Raw genomic sequence first — 16,662 nt, 5'->3', positions numbered from 1 at the left:
AAAAATACCAGGAGCAGTGGCTTACGCCTAAATTCTAGCAACTCGAGAGGCTGAGGTGGAAAGATCACTTGAGCCCAGGAGTTTGAGACAAGCCTGGGCTACGGTGTAAGACCCCCATCTCTAAAAAAATAAAAAATGAAAAAATTATCCAAGTGTGGTGGCTCGTGCCTGCAATCACAGCTTCTTGAGAAGCTGAGGCCGGAGGATGGCTAGAGCGTGGGAGTTCGAGACCAACCTGGCAACACAAAGAAACCCTGCCCCTACCGAAAGAAAGAAAAATTAGCCTGGCATGGTGGTGCGTGCCTGTGGTCCCAACTACCTGAGAGACTGAGAAGGGAGGATTGCTTGAGCCCAGAAGTTTGAGGCTGCGGTGAGCCGTGACTGTGTCACTGCACTTTAGCCTGGGTGACAAGGCGAGACCCCTGCTCTAAAAAAAAATTTTTTTAAGTTAATTTGTAGAAAAGGTGTTAGATGTTCATTGCCATATTTTATGAGGGATTCCTGTTTAAATGCCATTCTCTTAAAAAAAAAATAACTTGTAGGAGTTTTTAACCGTAAAATTAGCATCACATGTTTACCATGGAGAATTTACAAAAAACAAACAGAGGAAAATAAAACCTCCGTAATCATACTACTCAGAGATAACTTGCTGTTAGATTTCGGTGTAGATCTAATACTTTTTCTGTATTTATATTAAAAATACTTAAAACATATACATTTCTTTGTTACAAACATGGTATCTTATAGATAGTGCTGTCACATAGCAAAACAGTGTTAAATATTCTGAATCAGAAAAGGAAGCCGACTCTCCAACTGAAAGAGGTGTTATCCTAGAGACTTTTTCTGGTGATGGCGATTTGTTAATATTCACTTTTTGCTTTACATTCTGTATTGAAATAGTTTTTCTGTTTTGTTCTACTTTTAAGGATAATATAATTGTATCATGCTGTTTTTCACAGAAATGTAAGAAAAAAAGATATTAATTTTGTAAGTTAATAGAGGTTGAGCATCCCAAATCCAAAAATCTGAAATCCCAGATGCTCCAAATTCTGAAGCCTTTTGAGTGCTGACATTATGTTCAAAGGAAATGTTCACTGGAAGATTTCAGATTTTTGGATTTAGGGAGCTCAACAAATAAGTATAATGCACATATTCCAAAACCTGAAAAAAATCCTACATTCAGAATACTTCTGATCCCAAACATTTCAGATAAGGGTTATTCAACCTGTACTGTCAGATCATCCCAAATGAAAAATATTAATCGTTAACCAAATGTCAAGGAATTGATCACATTTTACAGTTTCTGCCTAGGATTATGAATCAAGATGAAAAGGCTCTGCATGTTTAAAAATATATATTTTTTTATTTTCTTACAAATCTTAAATGTATCGACACTTAAGATTTATTTGATATGTGGGATCCATTCATATTTTGGATTAAACAATTCTGTCAAGACCGTGGCAGTGATAGAGGATTTTTTTTTCCCACTGAACTATCACAAAATTGGAAAAAGAGTAATTGGAGAACCCCACTGGCTTGGCCAGCTCGAAGCCCGGGAGGGGGCAGGCAGTGCTGTGGATGGGAGCGTCGCAGCACCACGCTGCCCCTCCTGCCCACGGATCTCTGACGCCTGCCTTTGTCCTTTGACCCTTGGCCATTTGTTAGTGTCTCTGAGAGCTGGACTGCTGTACCCTACTTCCCCAGGGGGGCCTGACTTCACACAGCCTCTGCTGCAGTGCGTGGTTGGAGGTGACGGCCTTGGTAAATCTAGTTTCCTGCCTCCTCAATTATTTGTGCTCATACACTGTATATTTTTTAGTGAGGTTTATATTTGAGATGTGTTTTCTCCTTCTTACCCTTTCTGGCCTTTCTATGGATTAATACCTGGTCTCTTCTTGTGTACTTGAAAGTGAATCTCTCATCATATTTTTCCTTAGTGTCAGAACCTCCATGACTCCGAGCACTTAACATGGCTCATTGTAAATCACATTCAAGATCTGATCAGCCTTTCCCACGAGCCTCCAGTACAGGACTTCATCAGTGCTGTTCATCGGAACTCCGCTGCCAGCGGCCTCTTCATCCAGGCAATTCAGTCTCGTTGTGAAAACCTTTCAACTGTACGTCTTCATCCTGCCAACAATTGCCAGTTGCAGTTTTCTCTGCCTTAAAAATGGAGTATTGAAATTTTTAATTTTAATTTCTGATTGGCAAAATAGTCATCTTTTGTTCTTTTCCTTCTCGCTGTTAGCCAACCACTCTGAAGAAAACTCTTCAGTGCTTGGAGGGGATCCATCTCAGCCAGTCGGGAGCTGTGCTCACGTTGTATGTGGACAGGCTGCTGTGCACCCCTTTCCGTGTGCTGGCTCGCATGGTCGACATCCTTGCTTGTCGCCGGGTAGAAATGCTTCTGGCTGCAAATTTACAGGTATTGGGAAAAGAAACCCTGATATTGATTTATATTGAAAATTTAGCAGGCCAAGCAAAACAGGTGGCTGCCTTTTTCCTCCATAGGTGTGGTCTTGACACGGTCACCGATAGAAACATGGAAATATCTGCAAACTTGCCATTCCTCGTGTGTCTGATCTGTTTCTTGAACGTTTTTCTAGTCTGTCCTTACTAGGATGAACTGTACACATCAGTTTATCCTTTTTAAATGAGCATGAGGTTATTTTGGGTTATTCAGTGTCACAAACACACTAATGTGTTTTTGTCTATTAGAGCAGCATGGCCCAGTTGCCAATGGAAGAACTCAACAGAATCCAGGAATACCTTCAGAGCAGCGGGCTCGCTCAGAGGTAATGCTGGAAACACAGGTCATCCTTGTGTTAGGATAACCCAGGATATAAAAGATATAGATTTGTGCGGGAATAAATTCACAGGACAAGAAATTGATGTGTGTTGTAGGTGGGTTTACTGCAGAAGTGCTATAATAGAAAGCTTCCTACTTTTAAAACAACCAGATCTGACTTTATATGGAGTAAAGGACAACCAGCAGGATCACGTCTGTGACATGAGTGGAGGCAGTTTGCACCCCTGTTGGCTGTTTGAGAGGTAGTATTTAGAATGCCTGTATTCACTGTCCTGAGATGAGTGGGAAAATAGGTTATCAGCTTTATCTTAGCAAAATCAAAGCATATCATCTAATTGCTAAACAAGAGTTGGCAAATCTGAAAGACATTACTGAATCCTTGGCATGCAGGACTTACGTCTGCATCCCGTTGCCATTTTTTCTCTTCAAAGCATTTAATCACTTAGTTGTGTTTGCAAAGTCTTTTAGAAGCCTTGATCAGAAATCCTTACATCTCCTATGTGAGTGTATTTCCGTGACTGCAAAATAAGTTAAACTTTTACCTTTTTTCTTCCCTTGGTGGGGGCGGAAATTGTGTGTGTGAAAGGGAAAGACAGACAGCAGAGAAGGAGAATATAATTATCATGCTGTGTCCTTTGAGCTGAAATTGCAAAAAAGAAAACACACACACACAAAAATTATTATGCTTTGATTTCAGTCTTAAGAGTACCTTGTTGATGGTGTTTTTAAATGGGATTGGGCACAATTAGGTGGACAGTTTGGGACGATTTTTCGGTCTGTAGGGCCAAGCTGTTTTGTAATTTGCATTATAAAGTTGTCACTCTCATAGCAGATGGTGGCAGATAAACTATTATTACTTTTTGACCCTAGACTTAGTCTTCAGTCCAGATGAGGGAGATTAAAAGATGATAAATATCTTGTGCCAGATGAGGTGATTTTATTTTGAAATGACCATAAATTCCTATCAGTTGTCTTACTGGGATATTTGATAGTGGAGTTTGTGCATTTGAGTCTTAGATGATCTGTTTTACGTTTATTAAGAAAGCCTTTATTAGCTTTTATACCATGTATGGACTGTTGCAATGTTTGAGTATAAATGAAATTTCTGGACAATATTAATGGAGTACAAACTGTGATACCTTAGAAGTAAACTAGGGCCTGCGTTTATATCATGACCTTTTTGAGTGTTGATGAGAAAATAGCTGTGAAGAAAAAGTTTTAAACAAGTTTCATTTTCCTTTAAGAAGCCACTAATAGTGCATCCTTAGGGTGTATATTTCTAGAATCCTAGTGTGCAGAGTTTAGACTAAGACTAAAAAAAAAATTGCACTGTAATTTCATTTTTGTTTGTATTTTAGACACCAGAGGCTCTATTCCCTGCTGGACAGGTTTCGTCTCTCCACCATGCAAGACTCACTCAGTCCCTCTCCCCCAGCCTCTTCCCACCCGCTGGACGGGGATGGGCACGTGTCACTGGAAACAGTGAGTCCGGACAGAGTAAGTGTCCAGCGTGTCTGTGTGCGAGGCACAGGGCAGAGGGCCTCTGTCACCTGTGGCAGATACAGAGAGTGCAGAGGAGGTGCGGTGGACCCAAGGAGTGCTGGCGCTCTGCTCGGCTCAGTGAAGCCGTGGTTCGAGACCTGGGGGGACCATCAATGTCCGAGGGAGCAAAGCAGTGCTGATGTGGGACCCTTTCGGTAGGAGTGCGGGGTGAGTCGTTAGTGGGTGACTCAAGGGAAAGTCAGCTGTGGCCTGCAGGCCCCTGACTACACAGGTCTTCAAGCACATGTCAGTGCATTTAGCCTCCCTCCATCGCCTCATACCTTCTGGCCACCTGTGAGTTGCACCGCCACTGCCAGCCATTCTGGTATGTTGTCAGCACCTCCACTGCTCATACCTCACAGTTAGGGACCACTTGGGGCCTTGGTAGAGCCTTGGTAGTCTACTTTCCTGGAGAGAGTTCAGCTTATGAATATGAATTTAGATTTCAAAAACCAGCAGCCCAAGTATAAGAAAGCAAAGGTTCAGTCCTGCCTTCTTAGGCTCTATTTGCTAAGCATCTGCCCTGCCCTGCCCTGGTTGCTGGGAAGAGATGAGCAAAGCAGACAGCCCAGGAGAGGATCGCAAAGGGGCCGCTAACCCTTAGTAGTTTAGCTATATTTGGAAGGACTATTAGAAGTTCACCAGGTGAAGGGGGAGGCCGTGAGAGTACCCAGGTAGGTAACAGAAGTCCAAAGGGGAAGACCTGTGGTGTGGTGAGCTGTATAGCCACAACATGCCGGCCGGCGGCCCTCTCAGTTAGCCTAGTGCAGTGTTCCCAAGCACTGGCCTAGGCCTGTAGCTCCAGGGATGTGAAGTCCCCTTGAACGCCACCCATCATGCTCCCCTTATTCATCTTTTTCTTCCCAGGACTGGTACATTCATCTTGTCAAATCCCAGTGTTGGACCAGGTCAGACTCTGCACTGCTGGAAGGTGCAGAGCTGGTGAATCGGATTCCTGCTGAAGATATGAGTGCCTTCATGATGAACTCGGTACGGGGGGAGCAGCGGAGGCAAGGAATCCTCAGCTTTTCTTGTGACTTCCAAGTGGGATTTGTCTCCTCGTGTGACCCACTTGTTGACAACACATGTTGGGGACTCCACTCTGGATGGGGACGGGATGACGGAGAGACTCCACTGTGAATAGGGCTGGGAAGTGGGGAGGACTCCATTTCAGGGGGCCAGGACATGGGGGATATGCTGATCGAGATTGTTTCAGCCACATTAGAATCCAAGGAGGCAAGTCGATTTCACTCAACCTTTCATGCATTTAAAGAAAATGGAGGTGGTCTTAGATTACAGTCATTTCACTCGTTTGTTCTCGTGGCAGTGAGGAAGGGTATTGGATTGGTGTCTGTCTTAATTCAGGATCTTTGAGAAGATGGAGAGCACTCCCTCAGGGATTAGGAGAGACTCGAGATGGAAATGAAGATTTTACTACTTACAGGTCCTGGCGGGTACATGGCATGCCTAGAGGCCCCTCACACCCGGAGGTTGGGGGCATGTGAGGGAATGAAGTGTAGCCCTGGGCACTTTTATTGGAATCTAGGGTGGGGGACCTGAGCGGCAGGGAGCAGGGTAGAAACTGGATGGCAGTGAAGTTGGAAGCAGGCAGCTGTGAAATTTGAAGCAAGTTGATGGGAGCCCTCTCTCATGAGGAGGTATTGTTTTGAAATCCAGCTGGCCCCAAGGCTGGGTGTGTGGTTTGGCATGAGAACTATCTGACCTCCACGGAAGGAACAAACACGGGATGTCATCATCTAAGCTCCATGGCCAAGACAGAATGGAAGTCAGGGTTGCATATTTGCCGTAGACTTCGACACAGTGTTGTAGTGTGTGACTTCAGTAACTTGTTTCTGGTGTTCTGGAGGTTGGTCTTTACTCGCAAAAGAGACCCTTGAATGCAGTGAGATTTCCTCTACCCACACCTCGGTTAGATGTAGTGAGGTTCTTCACCCCTCAACCCCAGATGTCAGAGGGCAGCCTGCGCAGAGCTATTCCAGGAGACCGTGCAAAGCCTTGGTGTCCCTGTCCTTCACCCATGGGCAGATCCTGTGAGCAGTCGGGGGGCCACCTCTTTGGTGTGGTACAGCCATGGCCCGAGCAGACCTACTAGGATGGGAGAAACCTCCTGGTGCTTTAGCCCTGCGTTGATACGCAGCAGATGGGAGGAAAGTGGGCACCCGGGAGGACAAATGCATGTAGAGGCTGGGGGTGGAGGCAGGTGTTCATGAAAAGAGACCTTGCAGGGAGGGCAACACAACAGTGTGTTCTGATGTACTGAAGAGCTCGACTGAAAAGAACAGGAGAATTCACCCAAAATCCATTTGCTAAAATTGTTTATCTTTTTTTTTTTTGGGACGAAGTCTCGCTCTTGTCCCCCAGGCTGGAGTGCGATGGTAGATCTTGGCTCACTGCAACCTCTGCCTCCTGGATTTAAACAATTCTCCTGCCTCAGCCTCCCGAGTACAGGCATGCGCCCACCACGCCCGGCTAATTTTTGTATTTTTAGTAGAGATAGGGTTTCACCGTGTTGGCCAGGCTTGTCTCAAACTCCTGACCTCAGGTGATCTCCCTGCCTCAGCCTCCCAAAGTGCTGGGATTACAGGCCTGAGCCACTGCGCCCGGCCTAAAATTGTTTATCTTAAGATTCATGCAGTGAAAACTAACTTACTGAGTGATAAATTTGCTTAGTGATCCATTTATTAGGTTTTCCAAATTTGCTAATTGGGCTTTGAACAGCTGTAAAAGTTCTGACTGTAAAAGAAAGCTGCAACTTTTGGCATTCATGATGCTTTTCTGAATATTAAACTAAGATAGATGTTTTACCTGAAGAATTGGCCCCCAATCTTATAAATGGCTAAACAAAAAAGGTTGCTAAAACATAATCCAAATTGTCATAGGAAATACCATTTTTCCAACCAAAATTTTGTCATTCATATGGCTACTTTTACTTATTTCAGCTGCATTTGACCATCTTTTTCAAACTTCAGGGATGGTTGGTGTATCACCGAGGTCTTGGATGACACTTTAGCTTTGATTTTCTGTTTTTATGAATTAAAATTGTCATACCAAAATTTTTACTTCAAGCAAATCCAAGAGCATAAAAAATTAAAATATCACTTAAAGTACCAAGAGAGAACAGAAATATATTTTACTAAGTGTATGTTGAATGAAGTTGTTCAAATATTTGTAACAGGCATAGAGTAGAATTTTCTTAAAAACATTTTTGATGGTATACCAATCTGTGTTTTCTCAGAAACATTTGCCTTATTCTTTTTTCTGTTGTGTTTTTCTTACCTGATTGAAAGCTCCTAATCTGTTGTTATTGTTTGTTTAACCTTTAATGCTCTGATTTCAGGAGTTCAACCTAAGCCTGCTAGCTCCATGCTTAAGCCTAGGGATGAGTGAAATTTCTGGTGGCCAGAAGAGTCCGCTTTTTGAAGCAGCCCGTGAGGTGACTCTGGCCCGCGTGAGCAGCACCGTGCAGCAGCTCCCTGCTGTCCATCACGTCTTCCAGTCTGACCTGCCTGCAGAGCCGGCGGCCTACTGGAGCAAGTTGAATGATCTATTTGGTAATTAAAATTAAAATTTATCTTATTTTTAGAAAGCGTTCCAGGGCCAGTATAGTACTTTGCACCAAGTAAATATACAATAAAGGCAGTGGATCTAATACAGCGAAAGCGTTTACAGAGGTAGCTAAAAAGCAGCACTGGTGGCCTCAGCTCAGAATTTCTTCCTGTGTGTTTGCCACTTTGCCGTTCATTGACGTGGTCGTGGACATAGGGCTCTAAGCCCTTGAGGAAGGCTGGGCCAGACCTCAGGGGAGATGCAGCCCCAAACTACCTGCAGTCATGTGGACGGATGCGTAGATGTGCCATTGAGGAGCAGTGTCTTGTGCGTTCATCAGATTCTCAAAGAATTGCTTGACTGCCTTTCGAAGGTGTTGCATCTGTACTCATGTTTGCACCACCCACGAGGGCCTTCTGTTTCAGGGGATGCTGCGCTGTATCCGTCCCTGACCACTCTGGCCCGGGCCCTGGCACAGTACCTGGTGGCGGTCTCCAAACTGCCCAGTCACTTACACCTTCCTCCTGAGAAAGAGAAGGACACCGTGAAATTCGTAGTGGCAACCCTTGAGGTAAGAGGCAGCTCAGGAGCTCGGTGTTGCTGTGGGAGGGGACACGGGTCTGACACTGGAGAGGGTAAAGCAGTTTTATTTGAAAAGCAAGAGCTCTGACCAATCCAGTCACTCTTCCATCTCAGCCTGGCAGTAAGTCTTGTCACCGTCAAGTTATTGTAGCCATCCTTCACCCTTGCCTCGCCACTCCTCACGGTGGCCTGTGAGGTCAGCCAGGTCCCCTTCTCATCTGCACCTCCAATGTCATGTGGAGCGTAATTTTAGAGACTTGAAAAATAACCATCTGGAGTTACTTTGTGTCTTAAGTTGGCCTGGATATGTCAGCCAAGGAATACTTGGTTTGTGTTAGTGCTTGTAATTAGCTCCCAAAACATGTACACATTCTGGATGCATTAAAGTCAGGTCTGTATCCTTAAAGGGCCATTGCTGTGCTGCCTGCCCTCAGCAGGGACACACTTTGCAGACCCACAGAGGCTCCGCCTCCACCTCACACCAAAGAAAGGGAGGAGTCCAAAGGGCATCAGTGCCGTTACTCACAAAATGATAAATACACCCTTATTCTGAACCACGTGGAGTCACATGGTTTGTGATCCCTGTCCTTTAGGTTTCAGCTTAGTGGGGAAGTGGGAAAGCCAGCGTGTGATCACAGCACAGGGTGATTGCTGCCGATTATATTATGTGCCTGCTGTGTGCAGGACAACATACTTGACATGCATCATCTTATTTGACTCTCACAACTCCCTGTGAGATAGGCTCTGTTACTCCCATTTGACAGGTGAGGAGAGCAAGGCTTAGAGAATTTCAGTGACTTGCCCAGGTCCACTGAGCTAGGAAGTAGCCATTCTGGCATTTGAACTCAAGGCCTGCTATCCCTAGAACCCACGCTCTCAAATTCAACCTCTGAGACTATGCCAGAGGCAAGCCCCAGTGCTGTGGGAGCCCCAAGGAAGAACCTCTGGCCTGGTGGCCACGTAGCCCAGGAGAGATGTCTACAGGAGCCCACAGCGCTGAAGGAGAGAGAGGCAGCAGAGTAAGGGGCATTCTGGCAGAGAGGGGACTGGCACCTTGGGGAATAGCTGGGTCAGGACTGAATGTCATGGAGTCAGGTCAGAGCTGTCCTTCTGGAGGGCAAGGGCATCTGGACCCGCTTCCCCTCAATGCTTTGGACGGTTCCACCACAACTGATTCACACGGCCTCCCCAAATGAAGGTACACGAGCGGGCATTCTGTGACTTGGTACTTCCCTTTAGGCCCTGTCCTGGCATTTGATCCATGAGCAGATTCCGCTGAGTCTGGATCTCCAGGCAGGGCTGGACTGCTGCTGCCTGGCCCTGCAGCTGCCTGGCCTCTGGAGCGTGGTCTCCTCCGCAGAGTTTGTGACCCACGCCTGCTCCCTCATCCACTGTGTGCACTTCCTCCTGGAGGCCGGTGAGTCCCCATCCGTGAACAATGGGTTCCTATCCTAGTTCCTGTCTAGTTCACCATGTTTATATTTTGTGCTGCCTGTTTGCCAGGTACGAAGCTAGGAATTGGGGATGGAGAGGTAGATACAATACGCATTAGGAAGGGCTGCGCTCCATCTCTTACTCTCCAATATATTGGAGTCTACACTGGAATTTAACTTGAATTTGCTTTTTTAGTCATTTTATTTAGATTTTGGAATTTCAGCTTTCATCAAAATTACTTCTAAATTTTATGTCTCTGTGATCTTTGGTCTTAGCTGACTGTTTTATGCATTTAGTCTTATATGATCGAAAGGTTAGTAAGATTACGTTCAGAAGATTGTTTGTTTTCTGTTCAAATGCTTGTTTCTATACTGCACTGTAATATTAACGTACTGTAAAATAAAAGTGGCTTATTCTTTTCAAGGAACAGTATCCTCAACAAGGGTTATTAGCCACAATTTTTTAAAAATTGGACATCATGGTTTACATGTTAGAGGATGTTTTGAAGCTTTGTATTTTCAAATTAAACATTATAGAGTGATGTTTTGATGTTTCATAATTGTTTTCATCTGTGCATTTGTAGCCAGCTTGAAAACAAAGATCCAGGGATTAATAATTAAAAGCCAGACTTCTTGGGGGTTATAGAGATGATTTTGGTAGTAATGAATCTTGAGCCGTCTGATAATAACCTCGGGGTGAGAGATGGCCAACAGGAGAGAGTCGAGGGACTTACAAATCTGAATGAAATCTGAAGTACAAATCTTCAGACATATGCCACTAACCAAGAGATTGGTACCTCAGTCTAATATTGTCTGTTTGTCTAAAATTGGTTCTAAGAAATCTAGGCTCATCTGTCTATCCCTTTGAACTTTTGTGAGGCTGCACAAATGTAAAATTTTGAATGAAAAGCACTGATGGAAGTCTGTGGAAATTCTTCTGTTTGTTCTGTTGTAATTTTAGTTGCAGTGCAGCCTGGAGAGCAGCTTCTTAGTCCAGAAAGAAGGACAAATACCCCAAAAGCCATCAGAGAGGAGGAGGAGGAAGTAGATCCTAACACACAGAGTAAGTCTCAGGACCTATTCTTTCTTACATGTGGTTCCTCCAAGACTTAAAAGTCATTCACAGAGACGTGCGCCGTGGTGAGTGTGCACTCCTGGAAGCGCACCGTAGCTCGGCTGTGTCCTGCTGCTCCTCCCTCGCTGTCGGGAGGCTTTAGTCCATTGCTTTGCCACACTCTTTTGTTTCACCTTATCCCTGTGCATGTGGCTGTCTCTGACCCTACAGACCAGCTGGGATGCCTCTGGGGGAGCCCTTCCCTCCCTCCAGCACTTCCACATGCAGTTACTCTGAGCTCCTTGAGGGCAGGGAACAGGTTTGTCTTCTTTGTGTTCTCAGAAATTAATGCTTGGCCCCTGGTCAGCAAGCAACAACCTTTTGTTGAGTGATAATGAATAAATACATATTTCCCACATGAGTATTCAGTAACCTCAGTGTCAGGTTCAGCCATCTGTTTTGGTGGATATTTAAAAGAAAATTCCGCTTTTCCTACAGAAAAAAATAAATAAATAAGTCTAAATCCCAGTGATTTAAGCCAGTTATAGACTTAGACATATACTACGGCTTTTCATGCCCTTTCCTCCCAATTCTAGAGTAGTATTTTACTAGGAAAATGGTGGCAATACCTGTTGAGAGGAAAAGTTTTTGGCCAAGTGTCTTTCGTTCTTGCCAGGGGCCCTAGGCTGCTGGGGCTACTTCAGTTTCTTTAGCCCAGTGTCTGGCAGGGAATGCTCCCTGTAGCCTGTCCCACAGAGGCGGGGGTGCCTCACCTGGGGCCTGTCCACGCATTTTACACAGCACCCTTACCTGGAGCATCAGGCATCTTCTCCGCGTTCCGTGGCTCAGGAAACACACCTTTTCAATCACGAGTGCGCCAGTGCTTTTGGGCTTTTTCTCCCAGCTTTTGTGAAGTCCTAGTTATGGACGGAGTTTTCCTGCCTTTAGTCTTCTGCATAGTACTTTTTTCTTCTGGTTCCCGGTTCGAGGTTTTGTAATTAAAGAATGACCCAGAAGCAGTGGCATTTTCTTTTCTTTTCTTTTTTTTTTTGTTTTTGAGACAGAGTCTGGCTCTGTTGTCCAGGCTGGAGTGCAGTGGCCAGATCTCAGCTCACTGCAAGCTCCGCCTCCCGGGTTTACGCCATTCTCCTGCCTCAGCCTCCGGAGTAGCTGGGACTACAGGCACCCACCACCTCGCCTGGCTAGTTTTTTGTATTTTTTAGTAGAGACGGGATTTCACCGTGTTAGCCAGGATGGTCTCGATCTCCTGACCTCGTGATTCGCCCGTCTTGGCCTCCCAAAGTGCTGGGATTACAGGCTTGAGCCACCGCGCCCGGCCAGCAGTGGCATTTTCATACACAGCCAAGGTCTTCTCTGAATTTTTATCTCGAACCTCTGTGGGTCCTTCAGGCTTCAGTTTGTGATTTCATGATTTCTTGTTGCTACCTAAGGAATATGAAAACACCCACCTCCCTACTCTGCGTCTTCCAGCCGAGTGGCACCTCAGGCTGTTGGTCCTGTGCTTCTGTGGCGAGGATAAGAATAGTGCCAACCATGTGGATTGAGATAGATCAGTTAGTCCATCCATGTCAAGCACCTGGAATGGATGACAGTCTTGTCGTGAATACTCAACAGATGCTACCATGACTTTAGTTAGATTTCCATTGCTTTGAAACAGTTGAGACATCTCGGGGCTTTGAGCCAGAGCAGTGGGCCCCAATGCAGGTTCTGTTTGGTTGAAGATGATTGTGCTTATTCCCTGTGGCCCTTGTAGACCGGAGTGGGAAGCTTGCTTGATTTTAATCACCTCGATAGGATCTTACTTCTTAAAGGTCATCCAATAAATAATGAGCCAACTCATTAGCCTGGGGCTTAATTGCTTAAGTCCAATGAGAAGTCATTCTCTATCCTAGGAAGTTGCCCAAACTGTAGAATCTCGTGGCCTGTGGGTAGTAGCCACTTACTACACATTCACTGACTCAACAAATCATATTTTAGTAGATACAATATTCTAGACTCAAGACACCATGATGTGGATCTTCCCAGAGTTGTGACGTGTTCCTCAGCGTCTGCCTTGGGAGTTTCCATTTCCATCAGAACCATGCCCCAGGGCCCTCAAACACTCTGATCTAGGAGAGCCAGTGAAGCAAGGATGACAGCGTGGCCCTTTGATACCAGCTGAGGGACAGACACAGGTCCTGGGAGACCAGAGAAAGACAAGGGGCAGAGGAAGTGTCCTAGAGGGTGGGCCAGAGGGCTGGGAACCAAGGCCAGAGCTCAGGTTCAGGACCATTCCAGCAATCCCAGCAGAAAATGGGGAGGATTGTATGGTATAGGCGGATATGAAGGAGGTAGACTCTGCAAGCTTTCAGTGGCCAACTCATTCTAGGTGATTCCACAATTACAGCTTGAGCAGCTGCTTGTCGGTCATGCTTCTTACACTGGGCAAGTAGAATGTGTTTTTTAAAAAGTCCTCTCTTAACCATTGCTTGTTTAGATCCGAAGTATATCACTGCAGCCTGTGAGATGGTGGCAGAAATGGTGGAGTCTCTGCAGTCGGTGTTGGCTTTGGGTCATAAAAGGAATAGTGGCGTGCCGGCGTTTCTCACGTCAGTGCTCAGGAACATCGTCGTCAGCCTGGCCCGCCTGCCCCTTGTCAACAGCTACACACGTGTGCCCCCACTGGTGAGTCTGGTCGTTCTGTGTAGAAGACCAAGTACGGTGAAACGCATGGGTAAGCCCTGGGCTGGGCACACCGGAGAGGGCAGGACAGAGTCCCCGCGGCCCAGAGGCTGCCAGCTGTGGTTCTGGTGCCAGCTGTGGTTCTCGTGCCAGGCTGCTTTCCTCAGGCACCGTGTGTGGAGGTCGCTAGTAGAAATACTGGGTTTTCTAAAATGAACTGAGGCCCCACATCCCTAAGAGATTAGTGTTAGACTTGATTCTAAAGCAACTAGACCACTTTGCTTACTGGTAGACCAGAAACCACACTCCCTCGAGTGAGTGAGATTTTCCTTTGGAAATAATTCATGTTTTTCTACACAATTTTGCTGTTGTCTTCAGAATCGGTTTAAAGTAGGTGTTATTGCTGGGCGCAGTAACTCATGCCTGTAATCCCAGCACTTTGGGAAGCCAAGGTGGGCAGATCACTTGAGGTCAGGAGTTTGAGACCAGCCTGGCCAACATGGTGAAACCCCATCTCTACTAAAAATACAAAAATTAGCCAGGTGTGGTGGTATGCACCTGTAATCCCAGCTACTCAGGAGACTGAGACAGGAGAATGGCTTGAACCCAGGAGGCGGAGGTTGTAGTGAGCCGAGATCACGCTACTGCACTCCAGCCTGGGCAACAGAGCAATACTCTGTCTCAAAAAAAAAAAAAAAAAAAAAGTAGGTGTTATTGATCAGGATGCTTGTTTCAGATAACGAAAAGCTTAGCTTGAGGAGAGTGAGGGTTGATGGAAGGGGACTGGCTTCTGCTCAGTGAAATGGCATCATCCCCCACCAGCCTGCTGAAGTAAGATGATGGGACCTGTTCCTTAGGGACTGCAGCATCCTCAGGCAAGAAAGAAAGGCCGGCCCGGCAGGGTGTGAGCCAGCAGGTATAGGTCAGTGACAATGGAGCTGGGTCCCAGGGAGGAGGCTTGTGGCTGCTTGAGAAGGGTGCGTGCCTGTCTGTGTGTGCGTGCACGTGTGTGTATGTACGCTGGAGAGTCCGGGGAGGCTTGCTCCAAGGACACAGTATTTGATCCTGAGAGATGAGGAGGATTCTGCCACAGGGGATGAAGGTATTCAGATGGAGAGCTCATTCTGAAGAAGAGGCCAGGGCCTGGTGGTGCTGGAAGCAGTTGCAGAACAGGGAGTTGTAAGCTTTCCTGGGAAGAGCAGCAGGAGTGCTGGAGAAGCAGGCCACCCTTGCTGCGTGGGGGTTGCTCTTGGCCCCACTCTTGGTGCACAGCGAGTCACTGTGAGTTCGTTAGCATCTGGTTCTGAAACAGTAACTGCTCCTTTGGAGGGGCTCGGGGAGACCATGTTGGAGGGCACAGTCTAAAGGTCATGCGATCTGGAACACACTTGAGGATATGCCAGGACGGACTGCATGCTGTAGATTAAATTCCTCTAGCAAGCCCTTAACCGGCATTGAGGAGTTCCCTGAGTGCGGTCATCTGGAAGGCAGCTGTGAAAGGCACTGCAGTCTCCCCCTGGGCAGGTACCAGAGAGGAGCATAGGGGAGCATAACTGATTTAAAGGGAGGGCTTTCCTGTGGTGAGGTGAGAGATGAGCTGGTCATTATCATAGAACCCCTCTGTCTGTGTGCAGATGGGCTATGGGAATCCTGGGGTTCCGTTGGGTCCTCTGTCACCTCACTGAAGGCATGTCAGCTGAGCTGGCCAGACCTTCAGCTGATCCTGCCACTTGAACAGCATCAAGCCTGCCTCTGGATTCTTCTGTGCACAGTGCTTGTCTAATCACCTCATGCACAGAGAACTGTACTTCAGAGTTTACAGAAATAAGCTGTATGGTTCATTTTCGTGCCTGCTTGCCAACAAACACATCTGAGCTGAACTTCATTGAACGCCTGCCTTTATTCTAACACACCATCTGCTGTTTGTGGGCGAGGGGTGCTGTCTCTAACTCCTGCCTGCCTCTCCCAGCACTCCCTGAGTGGGGTGTGCCAGCAGCCTCAGGGTGAGGACAGGAAGTGGGAGGGCAGAGCAGATTTGGAAGGGCCACTTGATGGGGAAGGAAGTCCCAGGAAGCAGTTGGAGCTGTTTTCTGGGGGAGAAGGTGCCAGCTTGGGGACAGTGTTGTAGTGAGGAGGAAGCCCGGTGGAGAGAAGTGGGGCTTCCTGCTTCCTCACAGTGTGTCTGTCCTGACTCAGCTCGGGTGATGTCACTTCCTTTTCATCTTCTCAGGTGTGGAAGCTTGGATGGTCACCCAAACCGGGAGGGGATTTTGGCACAGCATTCCCTGAGATCCCCGTGGAGTTCCTCCAGGAAAAGGAAGTCTTTAAGGAGTTCATCTACCGCATCAACACACTAGGTACTCTTGGGGCCTCTCCTCCAGGTCACCATCGTCGGGCATGTACCGGGAGGAAATCCAGAGCCCCAGTACTGGGATCTTCTCATTTGACTCCAGAAAAGATTTAAGCATGATAATAATACAAACCTGTGTGAATACATTTTGCAGTGTTGGCAAAACCCCTTTTACTGAGAAAATAGATCCCAGTTCCTGTGTTTTGTGGCTTGAATCCCAGCTTTTTATATTCTGGGCTTGTTTGAAGTCAGGAAAGATTCATGTGTAACGGACAACGTGAGGCCAAATTCTGCCTTCGATTTTGCATTTAGGCTCAACAGTGGCAGCGCTTGTCTCGGAGTGTGTTCTCGTGTTCACCAGTCTGATCCTGTTGTGTCTCACTGGTGCGTTTTCTCACATGGGAACAAGCAGACGGGAGCAGATGGAGTCAAGTCTCTTAGCACTCGCCTTCCTCAGAGCCTAGAGGCAGCATGGGGAGAAAGCGGGCTTGGGACTCAGACGGTCCTGGTCTGCTTCCAGCCCTCTGTAGCTGAGCAGCGCGGAACAAGTCCTTCTAACTTCTAGAGACCCTCAGTTTTGTCAAATGTAAAATGAGAGTCATGTCTATTTCATAGAATTGTTGCAGATTTAGAAATTACATTT

The 16,662-nt window shown here is 46.5% G+C and overlaps 1 protein-coding gene across 1 annotated transcript in view; it reads left to right on the top strand.

Annotated features, from left to right (window-relative positions):
* HTT (huntingtin) overlaps positions 1-16,662 on the top strand; it is a 150,342-nt gene that overhangs the window by 111,075 nt on the left and 22,605 nt on the right. The window contains exons 42-52 of the mRNA XM_012002185.1: positions 1,938-2,117; positions 2,249-2,425; positions 2,719-2,795; positions 4,168-4,306; positions 5,219-5,341; positions 7,710-7,923; positions 8,344-8,489; positions 9,740-9,917; positions 10,895-10,996; positions 13,485-13,672; positions 15,900-16,026. Coding sequence (XP_011857575.1) covers positions 1,938-2,117; positions 2,249-2,425; positions 2,719-2,795; positions 4,168-4,306; positions 5,219-5,341; positions 7,710-7,923; positions 8,344-8,489; positions 9,740-9,917; positions 10,895-10,996; positions 13,485-13,672; positions 15,900-16,026 — 1,651 coding nt within the window. The remainder of the gene's footprint in view (positions 1-1,937; positions 2,118-2,248; positions 2,426-2,718; positions 2,796-4,167; positions 4,307-5,218; positions 5,342-7,709; positions 7,924-8,343; positions 8,490-9,739; positions 9,918-10,894; positions 10,997-13,484; positions 13,673-15,899; positions 16,027-16,662) is intronic.

The sequence above is a fragment of the Mandrillus leucophaeus genome, unplaced genomic scaffold, assembly GCF_000951045.1.
Source record: "Mandrillus leucophaeus isolate KB7577 unplaced genomic scaffold, Mleu.le_1.0 Scaffold68, whole genome shotgun sequence".
Lineage (NCBI taxonomy): Eukaryota > Metazoa > Chordata > Mammalia > Primates > Cercopithecidae > Mandrillus > Mandrillus leucophaeus.
This window is presented reverse-complemented; position numbering and strand designations above follow the sequence as displayed.